We start from the raw sequence: 21619 nt of genomic DNA, 5'->3' as shown, positions 1-21619 counted from the left end.
ATTAATTTCCTTTTTAGTTTCTTTTGTCGATTCAAAATGTCTGCCGACGAAGATACGGAATTGAGAGATTTGGTTGCCCAAACATTGGAAAACAATGGTGTTTTGGGCAAAATAAGGGTAACATATATTTTAGGTCGGATTGTAGTTAATGTGTGTATTATTGTGATATAATGGTCAATTGTCTATGACACAAGGTGTAACTGTAGGCTAGGCGTAGAAAAGGAGCATCATGACAACGTATTCAAGATGGATTACTCTCACTGCTGTCATATTCCTGGACAGTTCGTACTGTGTAAATCGATAATTAGATTTTGAATGTATCCGTTATCAATTGTAATTGCATTTAACATATAATTTATCTTTTTTTTTTACATTTAGGCAGAAATACGAGCTAGTGTGTTCCTTGCTTTGGAAGAACAAGATAAGGTTCACAACAAGACTCCTTTTGTTAACCAAGAATTAAAGACATTTCTTTCGTCAAAAGAAGGTATAGGCCTAGTCCTAATATTAATAAATACAATAATAATATAATTATTAATAAAACATGATTGCAAATACCAGTAGGCATGGTATACTAGGCTAGCGTACTGTATACCCAAAAGGCCTGATACCAAACTAATAATACTAATAGGCCTAATTCTATTTTTTTTTCAGCTACAAAGTTGATCTGTATTAAATATTTTTCATTTAAATTTTATTATAAATGTCGTGCTTTTTTAGGCCAAACAACTGCTGCTCTTGTTTATGAATTCCTTGATTACTTCAACCTTGATTTTACCGTGGCCGTATTTAATCCAGAGACAAATTTTGTAAGTACCATTGTATATCATATTCTTGCAATACGTTACAGTCTTTATTACCCTCAGCATCTCAAACATTTAAAGATGTATTCTTCACCCAAAACATGAAAAATGAATATTAATAAAATTAGCCTTTGAATAGGCCATTTTGCAGTTTCAAAAAATGTATTCAATTGTTCTGTAGGAAAAAAAATCCAAACAAATAATTATTTCACTTATGAAAAGACAAACAAAACTGTTAATTGTAACAAAAAACCATTTAGGTATGTTTTGTTTTAAATTACATTTTAAACAGGTAAACAATTTTTTTTTTCGATCCAATTTTTGGTCAAAGTGAATAAACTACCATATGTGATATATTAAAATGACATATTCAACAATAACATTTTTTTTAAATATTTTTTTAGGGGGACAATATATCTATATATATTTTTTGAAACATGTTGTTTGATTTAAAAACAATTCTGTATTTTATTTACTTTTCAGTCGGACAAATATGAAGGCAGAGAAAACTTAGCAAAAGAACTGAATATTAAAGATAGTGAAAAGAGTAGACCTCGACCTTTAATATGTGAGTTGTTAAGGAAAGTATCTGGAGGTGGAGACAACCCAACTAGAGCTAAAGGAGAAAGCACAAATACCAAGGTGAGTTTATATCCACTACTATGCCTTTACTTTTACAACTACCGTATTTATTAAAATTACGCCCTAGATTGTTCAGGGGCGTTTATTCGAGGGAGGCCTTTATTCGGAGTAGGTTTTTATTTAAAGTGGGGTGTTTATTTGGGGTAGGTCTTTATTCAAAGTGGGGCATTTATTCGATTAATAATACTGTAATATAAACTTTGAAATAAATGAAAAACATGATTTATTTTTTCCAGAATTTTTCTTTTCACTATTACTTTTTTTTTATTAATGTTCATAGGAAATCGTTCTACCTAAGGTAATATGGTATTATCATTTACATGTATCAATAAATCTGATTCGTTTTTCATTGTTTTTTTTTCCATTTTTAATTATTATCATTTGGGGTTTAAATACCGCATGGTTTCCTAGAAATGCTGATATTCTTAGATATGTAATGCTAAAAAAGAATGATTCATTTTTCATGATTTTTTTTTTTTTTTCATTTCCAATTATATCATTTGTGGTTGTTTGAATATAGTGAAAGTGCTTTTCCATTAGACCCTTTGTGTTGTTTACTCCACTGTAATTCATCAGTAATATGCTATTGGATTGAGATATAGTGCATTTTATATATAGCATACACGTTATGATTCAAGTATCACTGTTTATAGTTTGTCTAATGCACGATATAAATCACACATATACTATACATTGCATGAAAATTATTGTCAATAACTAACACTCTTCCACTCCCCTCCCACACCCCCCTCCCCTGCCACACCCACTCCCCTCCCACCCTTGGGCAGTCTTAATATGTCTGGTTCTCTAGAGATTCTGGTATTCTTAGATTCTTATAAAAAAGAATTTGGAACCTCAAGAAAAGTGTGGTTTTCCCCGTCCAAAATTGGGATTTTATAGAATTTCTACACAAAAAAGCAATAAAAACAATTTCATACTATGCTTTATTTTATCGTCCTTAGGATTTGACATCAAAACAGATATCAGATGCAAGGATCAAATTTGATAATTATGATATGGTAATTATAACATTAATTTGAATGTTTTTTAAAAACTGAGTTTTTTCTTTATTTGTATTTTTGATTATTAATTATATGCATACAATTTATTGGCCACAAAACATTCCCAAAAGCAAAAAGTATTTCCATCAATTAATATTTTAGCATTTCAATATCTTTGTATTATTTGTTATTTTGTATAATTTTTTTAGGATAAAAATGGTATTATAGATAAAGATGAATTAAGAAGCCTTTTTGTAGACATATTTCCTCATTTTCACCGGTAAGTTGTAAACAAATAAATCAATAAATCTCGCTAACAAATTTTAATTTAATCTGAACATGTTTCAGCGGATTGACATTTTCTTCTTTTTTTTCCCAGGAATATGTTAGAAAGATATGTAAATGATGAGTTTAAATCGGTTGACCAGGATTTCAGTAGTGGTAAATACAACATTAATTTAGTGCTAATTTAATTTTTAAAATGTTGGTTTAATTTCTTGTAGATGTTATAATTGTTTTCTATCATAATTGTTTATAGAATTTGTATTTATTACTATATTATCTATTTTCTTATTTATTTTGATATTATTTTTGTAGGTATAGATTTTGAAGAGTTTTTAGGGATGTACAAACGACTGTTCATTCATTGTAAGAGTGTAGTTGCACATGATGTGTCTGATATCTTAACAGGATCTCAACCAAAATCTGCTATTGGTTCAATAAAGACAGGCCATTTTGTGAGTAAATTTTAACTTAGTTTGACTTAAGTATATTTTAACTTAGTTTGACTTAAGTAAATTTTAACTTAGTTTGACTTAAGTATATTTTAACTTAGTTTGACTTAAGTATATTTTAACTTAGTTTGACTTAAGTATATTTTAACTTAGTTTGACTTAAGTATATTTTAACTTAATTTTACTTCGTTTGACTTTAATTTAACACTGATTAGAGCTTTATTTAGAATATTATCTTATTTCTTTAAAAGGATGATGAATTTAAGGACACCACCGACCGAAATGATGGCATAACAGGTCAAAGGTTTAACGGTTCCAAATCTAGATCCCTATCTGGCGCAAGTCTTGGAAGTGATGATGATGATGACTCATTTTTTGACACCTCTCCTAGACATTCTAAACCCACCAGGTAAGGCAAGTGCTCATGGATTTCCTGCAGTCCCAACCTCTTTTTTCAGAATTTTAAATAAACATTTTCTTATTTATTTTCCACAGTATTCCTAAACCCAAGAAGAAAAACAGTCCCCCATTATCACCAGCAACTAGCCCCACCTCTAAAGCAAATGGACTATCCTCTCTTGGCAATGCTCCTCCTATTGGTGGCAGTGGTATGGGCTCCTTGACAGGGGCTCCTCCATTACCTGGATTAGGGGCAAACAAAGGTAATGTTTCTTTATTTGTTATTATTACCATATTACTTGTCAAAATAGAATTTTTCCAAGTATAGTACTTGCTTTGTTGGTTTGTTAGCACCTACAATTTAGAAATTTTCATTCTGAATTTTTTGGTGTAAATAGGTATATACTTACATGCCTATTGAATTTCAAGAAAATCAGTTCATTAATAACTTCACAAGTAAAAACAAGCACAAATGTGCGATACTCGGGGTACAGCAAAAGAAGCTGTAATGACGTCATAACTTAAGACGTGATGTGACGTCATATACACATCAAATAGTTTATATGGTACCATCTTCGAGACGTCATATGGCTGCATCCGATTTGAAATTTAAATATCCGGCTCTATAGCTTTGAGGACAGAGAGTCCTGTAGTATATTCATGCCAAATCCCAGCTCAATACTAAACCAAATAATGGAGGAGTAGTACTTTACTTAAATCGCACTTTTTACTCAATAGTGTCGGATAGAATAGGAGAAGATGAGAGAGTCCTAGACTTTGGTACCTTGATTAAAAAAGAAAATTTGTATTCTTTTAACATTGGCTGAAAATATCGCCCTCTGTGGAAATATTTTGCCAAGTACTTCACTCAGTTTCTGAGTGCTTTCATTAGGTTAGTGACAGTCATACATTAGGAATACTTATTGTCATGCTAGGTGTGTTTTCGCAACTTTAGATCTAAATTTCTATGCCTCAAAATTTATTGTAGGTGCATCCAGTCAAGATTGGAAAGATCTTGATGATATCAATAAAGAGATTGGTAAACTTAGTTACACAAGTAAAGACGATTCACATGAAGAAGATTATGATGACGACGATTATGAAGATGATTTTCAAAGGTAATTTGCAATTTTATCTCTCACTCATCCACTTGGCATTGTGTGGAGTTCCATTACATCATCTACCAATTTGTAGAAATAGGGAAAACAATTCTGTTAATTGAAATCTGTGAAATGTTAAATACTGTAATATTCTTTCTATACATACTTTGAAGGCCAATCTAGACAAACGAGCGGTAACAATAATAAAAATATAGTTATGTTATATTCCTTATGACCATTTACACACAACACGGAGCGGATGGGCGGTTTTTGATAATTAAAATATAGAATCTATTTTATATTCCTTATGACCATTTACACACAACACGGAGTGGATGGGCGGTTTTTGATAATTAAAATATAGAATCTATTTTATATTTCTTATGACCATTTACACACAACACGGAGCGGATGGGCGGTTTTTGATAATTAAAATATAGAATCTATTTTATATTCCTTATGACCATTTACACACAACACGGAGTGGATGGGCGGTTTTTGATAATTAAAATATAGAATCTATTTTATATTTCTTATGACCATTTACACACAACACGGAGCGGATGGGCGGTTTTTGATAATTAAAATATAGAATCTATTTTATATTCCTTATGACCATTTACACACAACACGGAGTGGATGGGCGGTTTTTGATAATTAAAATATAGAATCTATTTTATATTTCTTATGACCATTAACACACAACACGGAGTGGATGGGCGGTTTTTGATAGTTAAAATATATAATCTATTTTATATTTCTTATGACCATTTACACACAACAGGGAGTGGATGGGCGGTTTTTGATAATTAAAATATAGAATCTATTTTATATTCCTTATGACCATTAACACACAACACGGAGTGGATGGGCGGTTTTTGATAATTAAAATATATAATCTATTTTATATTTCTTATGACCATTTACACACAACAGGGAGTGGATGGGCGGTTTTTGATAATTAAAATATAGAATCTATTTTATATTTCTTATGACCATTTACACACAACACGGAGCGGATGGGCGGTTTTTGATAATTAAAATATAGAATCTATTTTATATTTCTTATGACCATTTACACACAACACGGAGCGGATGGGCGGTTTTTGATAATTAAAATATAGAATCTATTTTATATTTCTTATGACCATTTACACACAACACGGAGCGGATGGGCGGTTTTTGATAATTAAAATATAGAATCTATTTTATATTTCTTATGACCATTTACACACAACACGGAGCGGATGGGCGGTTTTTGATAATTAAAATATAGAATCTATTTTATATTCCTTATGACCATTTACACACAACACGGAGCGGATGGGCGGTTTTTGATAATTAAAATATATAATCTATTTTATATTTCTTATGACCATTTACACACAACACGGAGCGGATGGGCGGTTTTTGATAATTAAAATATATAATCTATTTTATATTTCTTATGACCATTTGCACACAACACAGAGCGGATGGGAGATTTCCGCTCAGGATAGATACAGATTCTATGTGGAACAAGCTACATTGTTTTACACTTACCATTACTCGTCTGTGCCTTAAGAAGTAATTGTGTGATTTTTTGGACTTAGCTCTCAAGGTAGCCGAAGTCAGTCACAAAGTCATGGAGGTCCTAGAAGCTACAAAAGCTCCGAGGCGAACAGTATCATTGAGGACTTAGAGGTACCAGAAGATGTATCGGGCGACGATATTGACTTTTTTAATAGCAGTCAGGAAAAGGTAAGTTATTATTGTTATTAAATTGTGTGCATTAATATGTAATAAGGATATTGCTACAAATTAACATAATATACGTATTCAGATATGGATAACTATACACAAATGATGGGTTGCACAAGCTCTTTAGTATGCTAGGGACCAGTGGGTACTAGGAGAGTAATAATATAATAATAATATCCTGGATTTATATAGCGCCTAATGTTGTGAAACCTCAAAGCGCTGAACATTATTACCCCAGTAATTTTTTTAGATCAAACATGTATGGAAACATACTCCCATAATGCAGCTAGTAATCAGGGCAAAGTTGTCTTGATCTAACCAGTAGTTGAACGTCCAACTGCACCACACACCCTTAGGCGAGTTGACCTAGTGGTCCATACTAGGAGAGTTGGCCTACTGGTCCACACTAGGCGGGTTGACCCACTGGTCCATAGATATCTTTAAAGTAAGTAATACCTATGTTTTTGTTTTAGTTTGATGATTTAACAGCAGATCGAACCGCATCCCAGTTGAGTCAGGGAGGAAACTTTGACTACATGGAAGATGTCCAATTCACTACTTGACAATAAATATAGTTTTGTCTATTATACTTTTCTATCATATCTAAAGCTTGGTTCCCACTAGAACGTAAACGCAACGCAAGCGTTTTAACCAATGACAAGCGAAGTTATAGACAGTTAGCAATCACAAGCGAATAAGCCATCGCTTGTGATTGGTCAATTCACTTCCGTTGCGTTACGTCCTTGCGTTGCGTCGCTAGTGGGAACCACGCTTATCTATTTTGGAAAGCATCGTGCATTTATTCCTAGTTAATGCAACAAAGCAAAAGTTTAAGGGTACAATAGAACCAAGCAAATACAAATTGTTTTTCTCCATACAAGAGACACATACAAGTTTGATAGTGTGAACAAAGCATTAAACATGAATTTAGTGTAGGGTATGTTTGGGTGATAACATACATGATCATGCGGACGGGGTACATAAAACCACCGCACTTATTTTGTTTCTGTACGTAATTGTTTATTTTTATTCAAATGATGTTTTTAGTTTAATGATTGTAGGATGTTGCTTGCTTGGTAAATTTTGTTTTTATTTTATTGATTTGTATATATGTATAGCCTTACTGTTTCTGTGTATATATTATTGAAATTAAACAGAGTTTATAAATACACCATACGGTAATGAAACATTTTTACCCTTTTATTTTACAACATAACTGATTCCTAAATCATAAATTGGCATGTGTAGACGCACAAAATGTGTACTGCACATGTTACCTCAATATTATAAAAGTTAATATTTTGGCCATTTTAGAAAAATGACCACATTTTCACCTTTTTAGTTTTCGACAAAACTGGTTACTATGACTCTATAATTTGATTGTAACGCAATATATGCGCATATATGGCAATATTATTGCATAATAATTGAATTTGAAAAAGTCGATATGTTGGTCATTTTGGAAATTGTTGAAAAATTGCCAATTTTTGACCCTTTTATTTTTTGACATAAATGGTTACTACAGCATAATAAACATGCGCAGAGTCGAATAATGGGCTCTGCGCATGTCAATTATGCTATAGTAACCAGCCCTTTTATTTTTTGACATAAATGGTTACTACAGCATAATAAACATGCGCAGAGTCGAATAATGGGCTCTGCGCATGTCAATTATGCTATAGTAACCAGTTTTATCGAAAAATAAAAAGGTCGAAATTTGGCCATTTTCTGAAAAAATCCCTGTACTACAGTACAGGGAAATTTTCGAAAAATAGGCAATTTTCGACCCTTTTATTTTTTGACATAAATGGTTACTATAGCATAATAAACATGCGCAGAGTCGAATAATGGGTTTGCGCATGTCAGTTATGCTATAGTAACCAGCCCTTTTATTTTTTGACATAAATGGTTACTACAGCATAATAAACATGCGCAGAGTCGAATAATGGGTTCTGCGCATGTCAATTATGCTACAGTAACCAGTTTTACAGTATCGAAAAATAAAAAGGTCGAAATTTGTCCATTTTCTGAAAAAATCCCTGTACTATAGTACATGGAAATTTTCGAAAAATAGGCAATTTTCGACCCTTTTATTTTTTGACAAAAATGGTTACTATAGCATAATAAACATGCGCAGAGTCGAATAATGGGTTCTGCGCATGTCAATTATGCTATAGTAACCAGTCCTTTAATTTTTTGACATAAATGGTTACTATAGCATAATAAACATGCGCAGAGTAGAATAATGGGTTCTGCGCATTTCAATTATGCTATAGTAACCAGCCCTTTTATTTGTTGACATAAATGGTTACTACAGCATAATAAACATGCGCAGAGTCGAATAATGGGCTCTGCGCATGTCAATTATGCTATAGTAACTAGTTTTATCGAAAAATAAAAAGGTCGAAATTTTGCCATTTTCTGAAAAAATCCCTGTACTATAGTACATGGACATTTTCGAAAAATAGGCAATTTTCGACCCTTTTATTTTTTGACATAAATGGTTACTATAGCATAATAAACATGCGCAGAGTCGAATAATGGGTTCTGCGCATGTCAATTATGCTATAGTAACCAGCCCTTTTATTTTTTGACATAAATGGTTACTACAGCATAATAAACATGCGCATTGTCGAATAATGGGCTCTGCGCATGTCAATTATGCTATAGTAACCAGTTTTATCGAAAAATAAAAAGGTCGAAATTTGGCCATTTTCTGAAAAAAATCCCTGTACTATAGTACAGGGAAATTTTCGAAAAATAGGCAATTTTCGACCCTTTTATTTTTTGACATAAATGGTTACTATAGCATAATAAACATGCGCAGAGTCGAATAATGGGTTCTGCGCATTTCAATTATGCTATAGTAACCAGCCCTTTTATTTTTTGACATAAATGGTTACTACAGCATAATAAACATGCGCAGAGTCGAATAATGGGCTCTGCGCATGTCAATTATGCTATAGTAACCAGTTTTATCGAAAAATAAAAAGGTCGAAATTTGACCATTTTCTGAAAAAAATCCCTGTACTATAGTACATGGACATTTAGGAAAAATAGGCAATTTTCGACCCTTTTATTTTTTGACAAAAATGGTTACTATACCATAATAAACATGCGCAGAGTCCAATAATGGGTTCTGCGCATGTCAATTATGCTATAGTAACCAGCCCTTTTATTTTTTGACATAAATGGTTACTACAGCATAATAAACATGCGCATTGTCGAATAATGGGCTCTGCGCATGACAATTATGCTATAGTAACCAGTTTTATCGAAAAATAAAAAGGTCGAAATTTGGCCATTCTCTGAAAAAAATCCCTGTACTATAGTACAGGGAAATTTTCAAAAAATAGGCAATTTTCGACCCTTTTATTTTTTGACATAAATGGTTACTATAGCATAATAAACATGCGCAGAGTCGAATAATGGGTTCTGCGCGGGTCAATTATGCTATAGTAACCAGCCCTTTTATTTTTTGACATAAATGGTTACTACAGCATAATAAACATGCGCAGAGTCGAATAATGGGCTCTGCGCATGTCAATTATGCTATAGTAACCAGTTTTATCGAAAAATAAAAAGGTCGAAATTTTGCCATTTTCTGAAAAAATCCCTGTACTATAATAGTACATGGACATTTTCGAAAAATAGGCAATTTTGGACCCTTTTATTTTTTGACATAAATGGTTACTACAGCATAATAAACATGCGCAGAGTCGAATAATGGGCACTGCGCATGTCAATTATGCTATAGTAACCAGTTTTATCGAAAAATAAAAAGGTCGAAATTTGACCATTTTCTGAAAAAAATCCCTGTACTATAGTACATGGACATTTTAATTTTTTGACATAAATGGTTACTACAGCATTACTATTTTATTTTTTGACATAAATGAAAAATATAAACTTTCGAAAAATGACCACATTTTCACCTTTTCATTTTTCGACAAATCTGATAACGCAATATATGCGCATATATTACAATATTATTGCATAATAATTGAATTTTAAAAACCGGTTACTATGACTCTATAAGTTGATTATAATGCAATATATGCGCATATATGGCAATATTATTGCATAATAATTAAATTAGAAAAAGTCAATATTTTTGTCATTTTTGACAAAATTACTATGTCATACTCATGCGTCAACAAAGATACAACTACACATATTTTTTGCAATCATTTTATTTTTAACTAGTGGACATTCAAAAGTGGATAAAACACGATACTAGTTCTGCACGATAATAGTTGCTCAGCTTCTGATATTGTTCAATTTGACCGCTAGCATTGACCACTAGCTTTGACCACTAGCATGAAGGAGGCGTAGAGGCAGGATTTTGATCACTAAATTAGAAAAGTTAAAAAATATTAAACAGCAATATTATATAAAATATTAATTTGATACTGCGGCGATCGTTCCGTGTTTAATCGTTAGCCACGTCACGTAGAACTATTTTCATTATTACAGAAACCACCTGTTGTGAATTATCATTAACTAATAATGAAATTTGCAGAGTTTTAGTTCAATTTTAGGGAAACAACAAATCACGTACGTACGCGTCGTGATGTTTGTTCCCAAGTCCTTCCACCATGCGTCGCGCACACTATTAACGATAAATCTTAAACTCAGTCAACACTATCAAACTAGTTTGACAAAAAAAGTGTGATGTGCCCAAATATGGAAGTGATATGCTTAAATATGGTAGTGATATGACATCACCATGTCCATATATGGGCACATCACATTTTGTTGTCACATAAAGTTTGATAGTGTAGACTTAGGTAGTTAGGTAGGTTTATATTATGTAAACTTCAACAGCACTTACCCAGCTGATCTTTTCCATCCACTTGCCAGGCATTTTGGACTATTGCCGGAACTATTGTCTGTTTCACAAAAGAAATAGTTACCGTCGCCATCCTGGCACAGCATTCTTCCTCTGTTTCCATTAGAAACAGGCCTACCTACGAATATTTATACAAATTCATAAAATGATAAATATTACAGTATTGAAAAGTATAATTTTGTTTTCGTCAGGCGTAATTAGATGGTGCGTTTACGTCGTAGAACAAACGCGTTTATAACGATGTAAACGCGACGCAAGTTAATTGTCCAACGATGTGTAATGTTGCGCGCGTGGGGAGAAATCTTAAGCTCTGTCTACACTATCAAACTAGTTTGATTTAAAAAAAAGTGATGTGCCCAAATATGGTAGTGATATTCCAAAATATGGTAGTGATATTCCCAAATATGGTAGTGATATGATGTCACCAAGTAGGCCTACATATATGGGCACATCACATTTGATTATTATCATGTTTGATAGTGTGGACAGAGCTTTAGAGCAGTATGCACATTCATAGTGTTAATAACTTACTTTCACTTCGAGCATAACATCCAGTTATCAGAACCATGCAAAGTGCAATCAAGAGGACTCCTGTTACTTTATTCATCCTGAAAACAAGTACGGTACCGTAGGCTACATCACAGATAACACATTATGCTACTGAACAAGTTCGTAAACAACAAGAACAACATTTTATGCGTAGAAGAAAGCCTAGTTAAGCTAAATCAACTTTTTTCAATTCAATTCAAGGAACATTTATTCACGTCCAAAAGACAAAAGTAACAAAAACAAAATGGCAAGTGATAAAACAAGAAAATGGACGAAGGCAAATCCCAAAAAGATTACAATCTTTTGACGGGATTGCCTTTACAAAATATTTAAATTAAGAGAAGAAAAAAAAAATATATACAAATAAAGAAAATAAATTAATTAAACAATAAAGAAATACAAAATATATATAAAACCAGTAGATAAAAGTTGGAATAAAAAATAAAAAAAGAACAGAAAAAAGTACAGCTGCATGGCATATAGCGAATATGATGACAATTGAATAATAAAGATAGCAAGTCACGACGGAACATGGAAACAACGACCATATCAAACAGATCGATCAGTAATGAGACAAAAGGTAATTTTTTATGTTATTATTGAATGAATAGCGGTTAGCAGCACAGGAAATTGAGGGGGGTAAATTGTTAAACAATAGAGGTCCAGAATATCTAATGCTATGTTGAAAATAATTGGTGTTATGGTTAGGGATATATATGTTATTTCTTGTTCTAGTATAATATTTATGAACGGTATTATTAGGAGCGAAAAGGTCGTTTAGATGGCAAGGGAGAAGTGAGTGAGTGGCCAAAAAAACAGACACCTTGCTGGGATAGGTTAATGTCCGAGAGTTTGAGAAGATTGAGTTTGAAGAATAAGTGGGAGGAATGTGACAGTGGATGAGCGCCAGATATAGTCCTGATAGCTTTTTTTTGTAGGATAGAGAGTTTAATGATGTTTGAAGGGTAAGTGTTGGCCCAGACAATGTTACCATAGCTCAAATAAGGAAGGATGAGTGTGCAATAAAGGGTCCTGAGAATATTAGTTGGGAGGAAGGAAGAAAGCCTGGAAATGATCCCAACTTTATGCCTAGGCTGCCACAAATAAACGAAGTAACATTATTGTGCGGCTAAAGATACTATATATTATAATACTATACTATAAAAAAGAACAATACAAAACAAACAAGAGAAACAAGAAACGTATACAGGCAGACAAACAATTATCTGATATGAAAACAATAATAATTGATATACCAGAAATAGATTAAATCAAATTAAGAAAAAAAAACGGTTAGATATGCACTTAGTGGCCATATACCGAACTAAAAAATATTGTAGACTGCTCTAGCCACTAATAATCATTTCACAATAAATCGTCACAATTGTAATAATTGAATAATTGCCCAGTTTTGTTGCTTCGTAATTATCGGCCCTTACAAACAATTTTCTATAGAATTCTAAAAAAAACCATTCTGTAGAATTTTGTTATAGAATCGTTCTATAGACACTATAAAAATTCTGTATAAAATCTATACTAAAAACTCCAGAAGAATTCTATAAAAACTCTATAATACAAAAAACCACTATAAAAGTTCTATATAAAGGTTGCACTTTTCTATATATTTTTTTAGATATTCTAAAGAAAAATTATATTTGTTCTATAGAAAGAGATCTGTGGTTTCGATAGAATAATTAAATTGATGGAATTGGCATTGATGAAGAGATGGTAAATTGGTGCAAATACTTGATTTGTGACCCAAAAAAAACATAACAATATATTATGTCTGCTTGTGGTGTATCTTGGATTACTTTCGACATTTTGGTTGTGTTTTAGTGTATAACGCAATACTTAAAAATGATCAGTAAGGGTTTTTGTTTTTTAATTTTATTTATGAAAATTTGGAAGTTCCGATAAGGTTAAGTGGCTAATGAAGCGGCCTCCCGCTAATAGAACTAAGTTGTATTAATTGCACATACAATCAAATTACAAATTGCACAACCGACCCATGTCTCAGTGAAACTTCAAGGTAGAGAAGAACATATCTGATAATACATCATCTAAATACTTTCTGATTTAAAAAATCGTACAAAGTAGCCTACAATAAAACAATGTTATGATAACAACATGAAAATAAACAATAAAGAAGATTTTGAAGAAAATAAGCTATCACCCGATCGGTGTGTACCTCCTACCTTAAGTTATGTTGAGGCTGCCGAACTAATCATAAACAGTATCAGACGAAACTTCTTCTTGAATGCGAGGCATCTGCGAGATTGCGTTTTTATAGCAATTTTGTTGGGTTACAAGAGACCATACATGACTATTAAGCACGTTCTACAAACAGAAAACAATAATTGATAAATATCAACAGCTGATTGGTATTTCAACTTAATCAATAATCAATAAGATATCATTTACATCGATCTGGTAGTATAAGCAGTTTACATATAAAAAGGGCATCACCATCGAAGCATGGAGGTATTTTATACCTCCATGATCAAAGTTATCGCTGGTAAATATTGCAAGACTATATTATACCTAATACGTATGAAATAAACAGAAACAGATGTCAACTTTAACTCAATACGTTTGTATTATAATGTTTACAGATCTGTAATGTCATATAATCAAAATTTGTCTTTACAAATCAATGTATTTATCTACTACAACCATATAGAGTTAAGCTCCATGCTGCATGCAACTATCACGTACGCACGCGTACACAGATGGTCCTGATTCGTGGTGAAACCTAATTTCTTTAATCAATAACACATCATGTGCGTGCAGTCCATATGACTACTATATTCTTTTTTTATTCTCTTATTTATCCTTAATTGATTAATTATATAGGCCTATCTATATAGAATACAAAACACGAACGTACTGACTGGTTTAATGAACTACTCCGTCTTTCTGAATTTTTCATTTTCTTGTTAAACACAGTTGGATAGGATTTATTAAAAAAAAGGTTAAACAGACTAGATCACCAATCATAAAAAACGACTACAACTGATTTATTTATTTTTAGCTATCGTCGTACTAGCCTTAACAGCAACTTTTTTAAGGGAGTCTATTTCAAGATGAGTTTGATTATTTACCTCCGCCAAGGAGGTATATGTAATCGATCGCGTGTGTGTGTCTGTCTGTCTCTAGGATTACTTAAAAAGTTTGCAAGATCTATACCAAACTAAAAGTACAGATAGATATGTGGTAAAGGACCATTCTATTTAATTTTGGAGGCAATCCAGACCACGGTCCCAATTCTAGACCACTTTTTAGTATTATTTTCAGACCTGAGTTTTAAAAGATAGGACAGAATTTTAAAAAGCCGGCGAGCATTCTTAAAGTAACAAATTGAAATTGCATTTTCTTGAGAACTACTTGTTCTTCATTCGATATGCTTTATTTAAATTGCTGCTTTTAGGTCAACGGTATACGACTTTCGAAATGAAGAATCGCTTCCAAATGTATAATGTTGCGACATATCAGTTGAATAGCGGCTTGCATCTGGTTGACGTCCCAAAGATTCCGCAAGACTTCGGGTGAACTTGCACGCGTTGCCACAGCAGATACCAACATACTGGATTCCGATCTCTTTACACTTCTTTCCAAACTCAAAAAAGTCTTTGCAACAAGAGGTTCGGCATTCCAGATCATCTGGAAATATTCTTGATCCTATAACATAAACAAACACAGAAGTAGAATAGAAACCGAACGGAACCGAACCAAACCGAACGGAACCAAACCGAACGGGAATATCATATGCCTACATACAAACTCGAAAAAAAAATGAGAAAGTTATAAACTACAAAATCATTTCAAAACTTTGTAAACTTCTAAGTGCAAGATCCTTGCGATGACTAAATGTGTATAAATTAAATGAAATGAAAATGAAATGAGGGACAAACCGTCAGACGGATCCGTCAAAGACTGAAATGTTGGCTCTTCTTTTGTAGTCCTGTATGCCACTGGTAGAGCGGCAATCGGGCCCTTGCAAGTTTTCCTAATTTTTTCCATAATTGGTAGCATAGTTGAAGGACCACGTGTGCAGTTTAAACCAACCACGGCAGCACCGGCGTCTTCTAATAGTTTACAACAATCCTGAAGAGTGTAGCCATCCATTGTACCGACGTCACCGTTGACGTCAAATTTGTGTGACGCCATTGTTATCACTGCAGGCACTGAATATTATATAACTATTAATTAATGATTGAATAAGCGGCCGATGTACAACTTAATAAAAGACGAAAAGACCTAATTTTTCGCTATAACGTACAAATAAAGTTACCTTTTCCATATGTCTTTATCGCCTCTAAGGCCATCATTGCTTCGCCGTGCTCACTGAATGTTTCTCCCACTATGAAATCTGCATTGAATTCCATAGCCCACTCAATTTGTTCCTATTTAGAAATTAGAAAAACAGGTAAATATTTTTTGTTAAATAGAATAAAAATACCACCTTAAGGCTTGGTTTCCACTTTTAGAAACATTGTTACAACGTAGGCGAACCGCAAGTGAGTTGACCAATCACAAGCGACAGTTCGAATGATCCATCGCGTTGTGATAGGTCAAATTACATGCGACGCGGTTACGTACCTGTGGGAACCAAGCATTAGAAATAAAGTATATGAAAGGCGTTTGCATTTGAATATGAAGGCAACCCGAGTTCATGTTTTATTTTATAAGCGATTTTTGTCTTTTATTTCACATTTATCGTTTATTTACATTTATTTTAAGCATTGTAACTTAACTTATTAAAGTTACCTTGAAACTACTCAACACGGCATCATTCGTGCCATTTGTTTCATATAAAGTTGTATTGCAAACATTTCCCGCCATCAACGTTCCAGTCTCGTCTGCTACTTCTCTAGCTAAACGTAGTGCTGTTTTGTTTGCTTCAACTATGACGTCTTCTCGACCAATCAGACGCATCTTTTCACGATGTGCGTAGTACTAACAAAACAAGAACAAAATGCGCATTGGTTCCCAGCTAATTGGATGCAAAGGAGTCATCATCACAAGCGACAGTGATTCATCGCGTCGTGATGTTCAGATTACTTGCGGTGCGCTTATATCTTTGTGTTGCGGCCGCGCCCAAATAGGAACCAAGATTTTTTCTTGGTAAATATTGGATAGAACAATTGATGCACTTGCGGTATTCTTACTGTAAATGCTAGTACAACATCGCTACCAGCTCTCACGAATTCTCTGTACTGTTGCTTGACCAATTCAGGGTGTTCAATGACCACTTCGGGGACAAATGCCCCAGCCTTCAAATAACAACGACGTTGGAAGACAAACAAGTATCCCTCCGCAACAATAACATTTTCACCATCCTGAAGGCGTTTTACAAGTCCTTAAAACATAAAGTATACATTACATAGGTTGAATATTGTTGATTTTTCAGAGAAACTTTTTTTTTACTCGTCATGACTTGAGTAACGTACGCCACCTAGATTGTTTTATATAAGTAAATAGGATGGCTGAAGGGGGTCAAGGGATGATACATCTAAAATTAAACTGGGCTAAGCCTACGGTTTTCTTATCACAAAACAAATTAAGACCCATTTGTGTACACATACCTTTTGGTCTCTTGTCCATTATCGAGTGAACAAACTTCTCAATCAGTGCCAGACAACTAGAGGCCTACGGTACGGATATGAAATATATGCAATAGTACAAAATCTTAAATATTACAACTTAAAAAGACAATTCCAAAGACCTTTTTTTACGGTTACGACATATTGCAACAAATTTGTCAGTTTACTGACGCCAGTCTGCACACCGTTTTCGAGTTTGTAAACAAAAAAATGTGGTTTGCTAGTGCAAGGTTTTAAATACACGTGTATTTAATGGAAGTCTGACATAAATTGTTGCGAGTCGAACACCCGTCATTTCTTTCACACTATCTAGTAGGTTCGATTCCATTCAATGCTATACACATGGTATGGTGACTTTAATCGTGTTTTTGTCACATGTAAAAATGGATTTTTAAAACAGGCAGTATAAATAACATAACAAAAATAGAAAATTACAAAATGAAACACCCCAGATAAAATAAAAAACAAACCTTGCAACTTTGAATAATGCTAAAGCAGAAATCAGGGAGCCTTTGCAACAACAACTAGCGTCTCTTGTGATTTGCCAAATTAATAACAAAAAAAGGTCAATAGATACTGCAACAACCCAAAAACTGGTTTAAGCTGGTTCAAAGTACAATTTAACCGGGTATGTGTGCTGACCTGGGAATTCCACATTTATATACTAATACGTTTATTTTCCGTTGCCTCAAGCAAATTAATTATTTAACTGTCCTGACAATAATTCAAATAACTTCGTTAACCAACCGGACAAAAAATACTGGATATTGAATTGATGAAAAAATGAATACTGTATATTAAATACATCAATTACCGGTAGTTAATATATAGATTACAGTACTGAGTGAGTGGCCGAGCGGTTAAGGCAGTGGAACCGTAATTACGTAGCCATAACATCGGCATGGGTTCGAGGCTCACTCACTCCATGGTTCTGGTGGTAGAACGAGTCTTCTCGGATAAGAACTATAAACCGTAGGTCCAGTGTACACATCTAGCTTGTGTGCACTTTAAAGAACCTAGTACATCTTTCGAGACGAGTAGGGGGTTACCCCGGTGTATTAGTACATCACAGCCACTGATCACCAACTGGGCCCTCTGGGAGACCAGTCTTTGACTGAAGAGGTTACCCAGTATAAATATATATTTCAATTCAATTCAATTCAATACTAATTCGTAGTAAACCAGGCCAACCGTAAGCCATAGGCCTACCGTAAAGATGTCCCTCATGCGTATACATAATGCACACATAGTAGTCTTTGATTATTTCTCTTGCGTTCATTCTATGACAATCAGGCAGACCGTACACAAATATGGCGACCGTATGGCAAGCCGTTTTATCATTTACCTCTGAATTAAATTTAAGTTCAACTTAAGTGCAATACATTCGATTTAAGTGCAATACATTTTATTTGCACTGTTAAATTGTATTGCACTTAACTGCAATTGGATTACACTTAACTCGTATTCAAGTTTTATTATTCAACTTCTGTTTCCAATAATAGTCAATATAAACAATTAATTTTTATTTTTATCATTACTGTAAATAATCATTGAAAAAATTTATAATTTATATTTATATTGGTCTTGTTTTTTTTGTTTGTAAAAATCTACTGTAATATTATACCTTATTGTGGTTACCATTATAACAAATGTACGATTGATTGAATAAAGTTCACATATAAAAAAAAAAAAAAGTTAAGTGCTAATGAATTGCAGTTAACTCGAATTGCATTCAACTTAACTGTAATTGCCAACAATTCAACTTAAGTGTAATGTGATTTGGTGTATTTCTATTAAGTAAACGTGATTTGTCATCAAAGGTGTTTAGGTCATAGGGAGAAACGGGCCAATCAGATTACACTCTGTAACCGAGATTGTCTTGCTGTGATGCATTAAGTGAACGTGATTGGTCGTTTCGTCTGTTTCTAGGCCGCGCCTATACGTCTAACCATGGAGTAAAGAATTATTCTTTACTCCATGGTCTAACATTATCTATACAAGATGATAGTCTATTTTTAAGTTGGTCGTAGTGTGTGTTGCCCGGTTGCAATGACATTTCAAACACGAAGAGTTTCATTAACAGTACAGCCAAAAGAACATTATCCACCATTGTTTGGTCTAAATAAAGTCGATCTCCGAAGAATGTTTACTAGGCCTAGGCTGGGCTCACTGTGTAGTAGTGAATTTAACTTCCGCGCCTGCCGTGGCTGGGGAAAACCAGTTAATTCATGATAATAAACCACACGGACCAATCAAAGTTACTTAATGTTAATAGGACGATAATAAACACACGGACCAATCACATTACACTTAAGTGAAATACAATTGCACTGAAGTGAAATACAATTGCACTGAAGTTAAATACAATTGTACTGAAGTCGAATTTGGCAAAATGACGATCCATTTACACTTCAGTGCAATTGTATTTAACTTAAGTTGAATTAAAATTTGTATTTAACTGAAGTGCAATTACAATTACATTTCAGTGCAAATCATTTAAACTTAAGTCGAATGTATTGCACTTAAGTCAAATGTATTGCACTTAAGTTGAATGTATTGCACTTCAGTGCAATGTATTCAAGTTAAGTTTAATTCAGAGGTAAATGATAAAACGGCTTGCCATACGACCGGCTTATTGGTGTGCTTTTTATTACAGATATATTCAGTTTTCATCCTGTTTTCTAATAAATAGTAACGGCGGCGGTAACATCAAGGCAATCTAACAACATAGATCAAAGGGTTTATCTGTGGCTGCAACACGATCAGACGATCAGAGCTGAACAAACTGTATCATACCAGTAGGAATTATTTACTCTAAATTAATATAATGATTTACAGAGCGTACTTGAAAAAAATAAAACAGTTTTACGCTTTGAGCTGGGTTAGACAATAATATGCTTTTATTAATTATGATCTATGATCTGCGTATTCTTAAGCTTGGTTCCCACTAGGATGCAACGCAATGACGCAACGCAAAGTGATTTGACCAATCACAAGCGATGGATTATCCGGACAGTCGCGTGTAATTGGTTAACTCACTTGCGTTGCGTATACGTCCTTGCGTTGCGTCTTAAGCGTGGTTCCCACTAGCGACGCAACACAAGGACGTAACGCAACGCAAGTGAGTTAACCAATTACACGCGATGGCTTATTCGCTTGTGATTGCTAACTGTCTATAACTTCGCTTGTCATTGGTTAAAACGCTTGCGTTGCGTTTACGTCCTGGCGTTACGTTCTAGTGGGAACCAAGCTTAGGGGACACTTCTTTCCCATTAATATGGATTCTATTGTATTCAAATGACGTACAACAGGACAAAAGAGAAACGCACCTTTAATTTCAGCTGTAGAGCTAAATAAATTGAATGATTTCCCCTTATAATGACGCCAGAGGGAACAGCGTCCTCAATGTGTAGAACTTTTTCCACACCTGTTGCAACTTATCGATCGATTGACATATTGCATGATCCACCATCACAGATATCGATTTATGAATACAATGACGTGGAAAATCTGTAAAACTGCCTAAGAGAGGATTTTTTATATTTTTTTACATCTAACACCATTTAATGTAAGTATGTTTTTGTATTATTAATGATTTTTAATTTGTTTAATGATGTTTAGAATGTTGGAAATTAGAATTCTTGGTAATAGTATAGTAACACGATAATATTCATTTATATAACTTTTGAATTACAACGCTGTGATTTAGTTATTATGAACATAGCTTAATCGAATTTTCTCACCTCACACAATTAGTCCTACGCACAGCAATGTAATTAACGCAACACTATAGTTATGTCGGCCTACTAACTACTGTATATGTAGTTTGTAGATTTAAATTTGGTATCATTAAAACTGGATTGTGCTGAATTTGTCATATATAAGTATAGTATTTACAAATGGTAAATACCAAATATGTAAAAATGCCCAGTCTTTTTTTTAAAAAAAGATGCATTTTAGATATTATATATAAAAAAAAACAATACTCTCGCGTGTATTGTTCGAGTAAGTAAGTACTACATTCTAATTTCATGCGTTTTTTCTTTCTTTTTTTGTTAAAAACAGGATGACATGATGAAGGCTATTATATTTTTAGTAATTTTTACGATAATATTCGTTTCTTCGGAGACTGCCCACGGAATGGAGACGAACCTTTCGGCAGTTAACATAACAAAATCGTCAGCGAATATTAAATT

The 21619-nt window shown here is 33.4% G+C and overlaps 2 protein-coding genes across 4 annotated transcripts; one reads left to right on the top strand and one right to left on the bottom strand.

Moving 5' to 3' along the window:
- Positions 1-8: 8 nt before the first annotated feature.
- On the top strand, positions 9-7588 carry LOC140054706 (centrosomal protein 43-like). 2 transcript variants are annotated; one of them, XM_072099781.1, is made up of 14 exons: positions 9-117; positions 379-487; positions 721-809; positions 1287-1445; positions 1726-1743; positions 2408-2464; positions 2656-2726; positions 2826-2887; positions 3044-3183; positions 3432-3589; positions 3676-3842; positions 4568-4697; positions 6272-6419; positions 6893-7588. In XM_072099781.1, the coding sequence occupies exons 1-14, from the start codon at positions 37-39 to the stop codon at positions 6980-6982; spliced, it is 1479 nt and encodes a 492-aa protein (XP_071955882.1). In that variant the 5' UTR covers positions 9-36; the 3' UTR covers positions 6983-7588. The 2 variants fall into 2 exon arrangements, with proteins under 2 accessions (XP_071955882.1, XP_071955883.1); XM_072099782.1 differs by lacking the exon at positions 1726-1743.
- A 3006-nt stretch (positions 7589-10594) lies between these two features.
- On the bottom strand, positions 10595-17967 carry LOC140054480 (betaine--homocysteine S-methyltransferase 1-like). Of its 2 annotated transcripts, XM_072099481.1 has the most exons (11): positions 17894-17967; positions 17406-17469; positions 16989-17179; positions 16588-16776; positions 16112-16223; positions 15732-16004; positions 14362-15498; positions 14016-14157; positions 11803-11879; positions 11254-11389; positions 10595-10771 (listed from the first exon to the last, which is right to left on the bottom strand). In XM_072099481.1, the coding sequence occupies exons 2-7, from the start codon at positions 17422-17424 to the stop codon at positions 15230-15232; spliced, it is 1053 nt and encodes a 350-aa protein (XP_071955582.1). In that variant the 5' UTR covers positions 17425-17469; positions 17894-17967; the 3' UTR covers positions 10595-10771; positions 11254-11389; positions 11803-11879; positions 14016-14157; positions 14362-15229. The 2 variants fall into 2 exon arrangements, with proteins under 2 accessions (XP_071955582.1, XP_071955581.1); XM_072099480.1 differs by having other exon boundaries at positions 14016-15498.
- Between the last annotated feature and the right edge of the window lie 3652 nt (positions 17968-21619).

Source organism: Antedon mediterranea, chromosome 7 (genome assembly GCF_964355755.1).
Source record: "Antedon mediterranea chromosome 7, ecAntMedi1.1, whole genome shotgun sequence".
NCBI lineage: Eukaryota > Metazoa > Echinodermata > Crinoidea > Comatulida > Antedonidae > Antedon > Antedon mediterranea.
The sequence above is the reverse complement of the archived record's forward strand: the minus strand, read 5'-3'. Positions and strand labels throughout refer to the sequence as shown.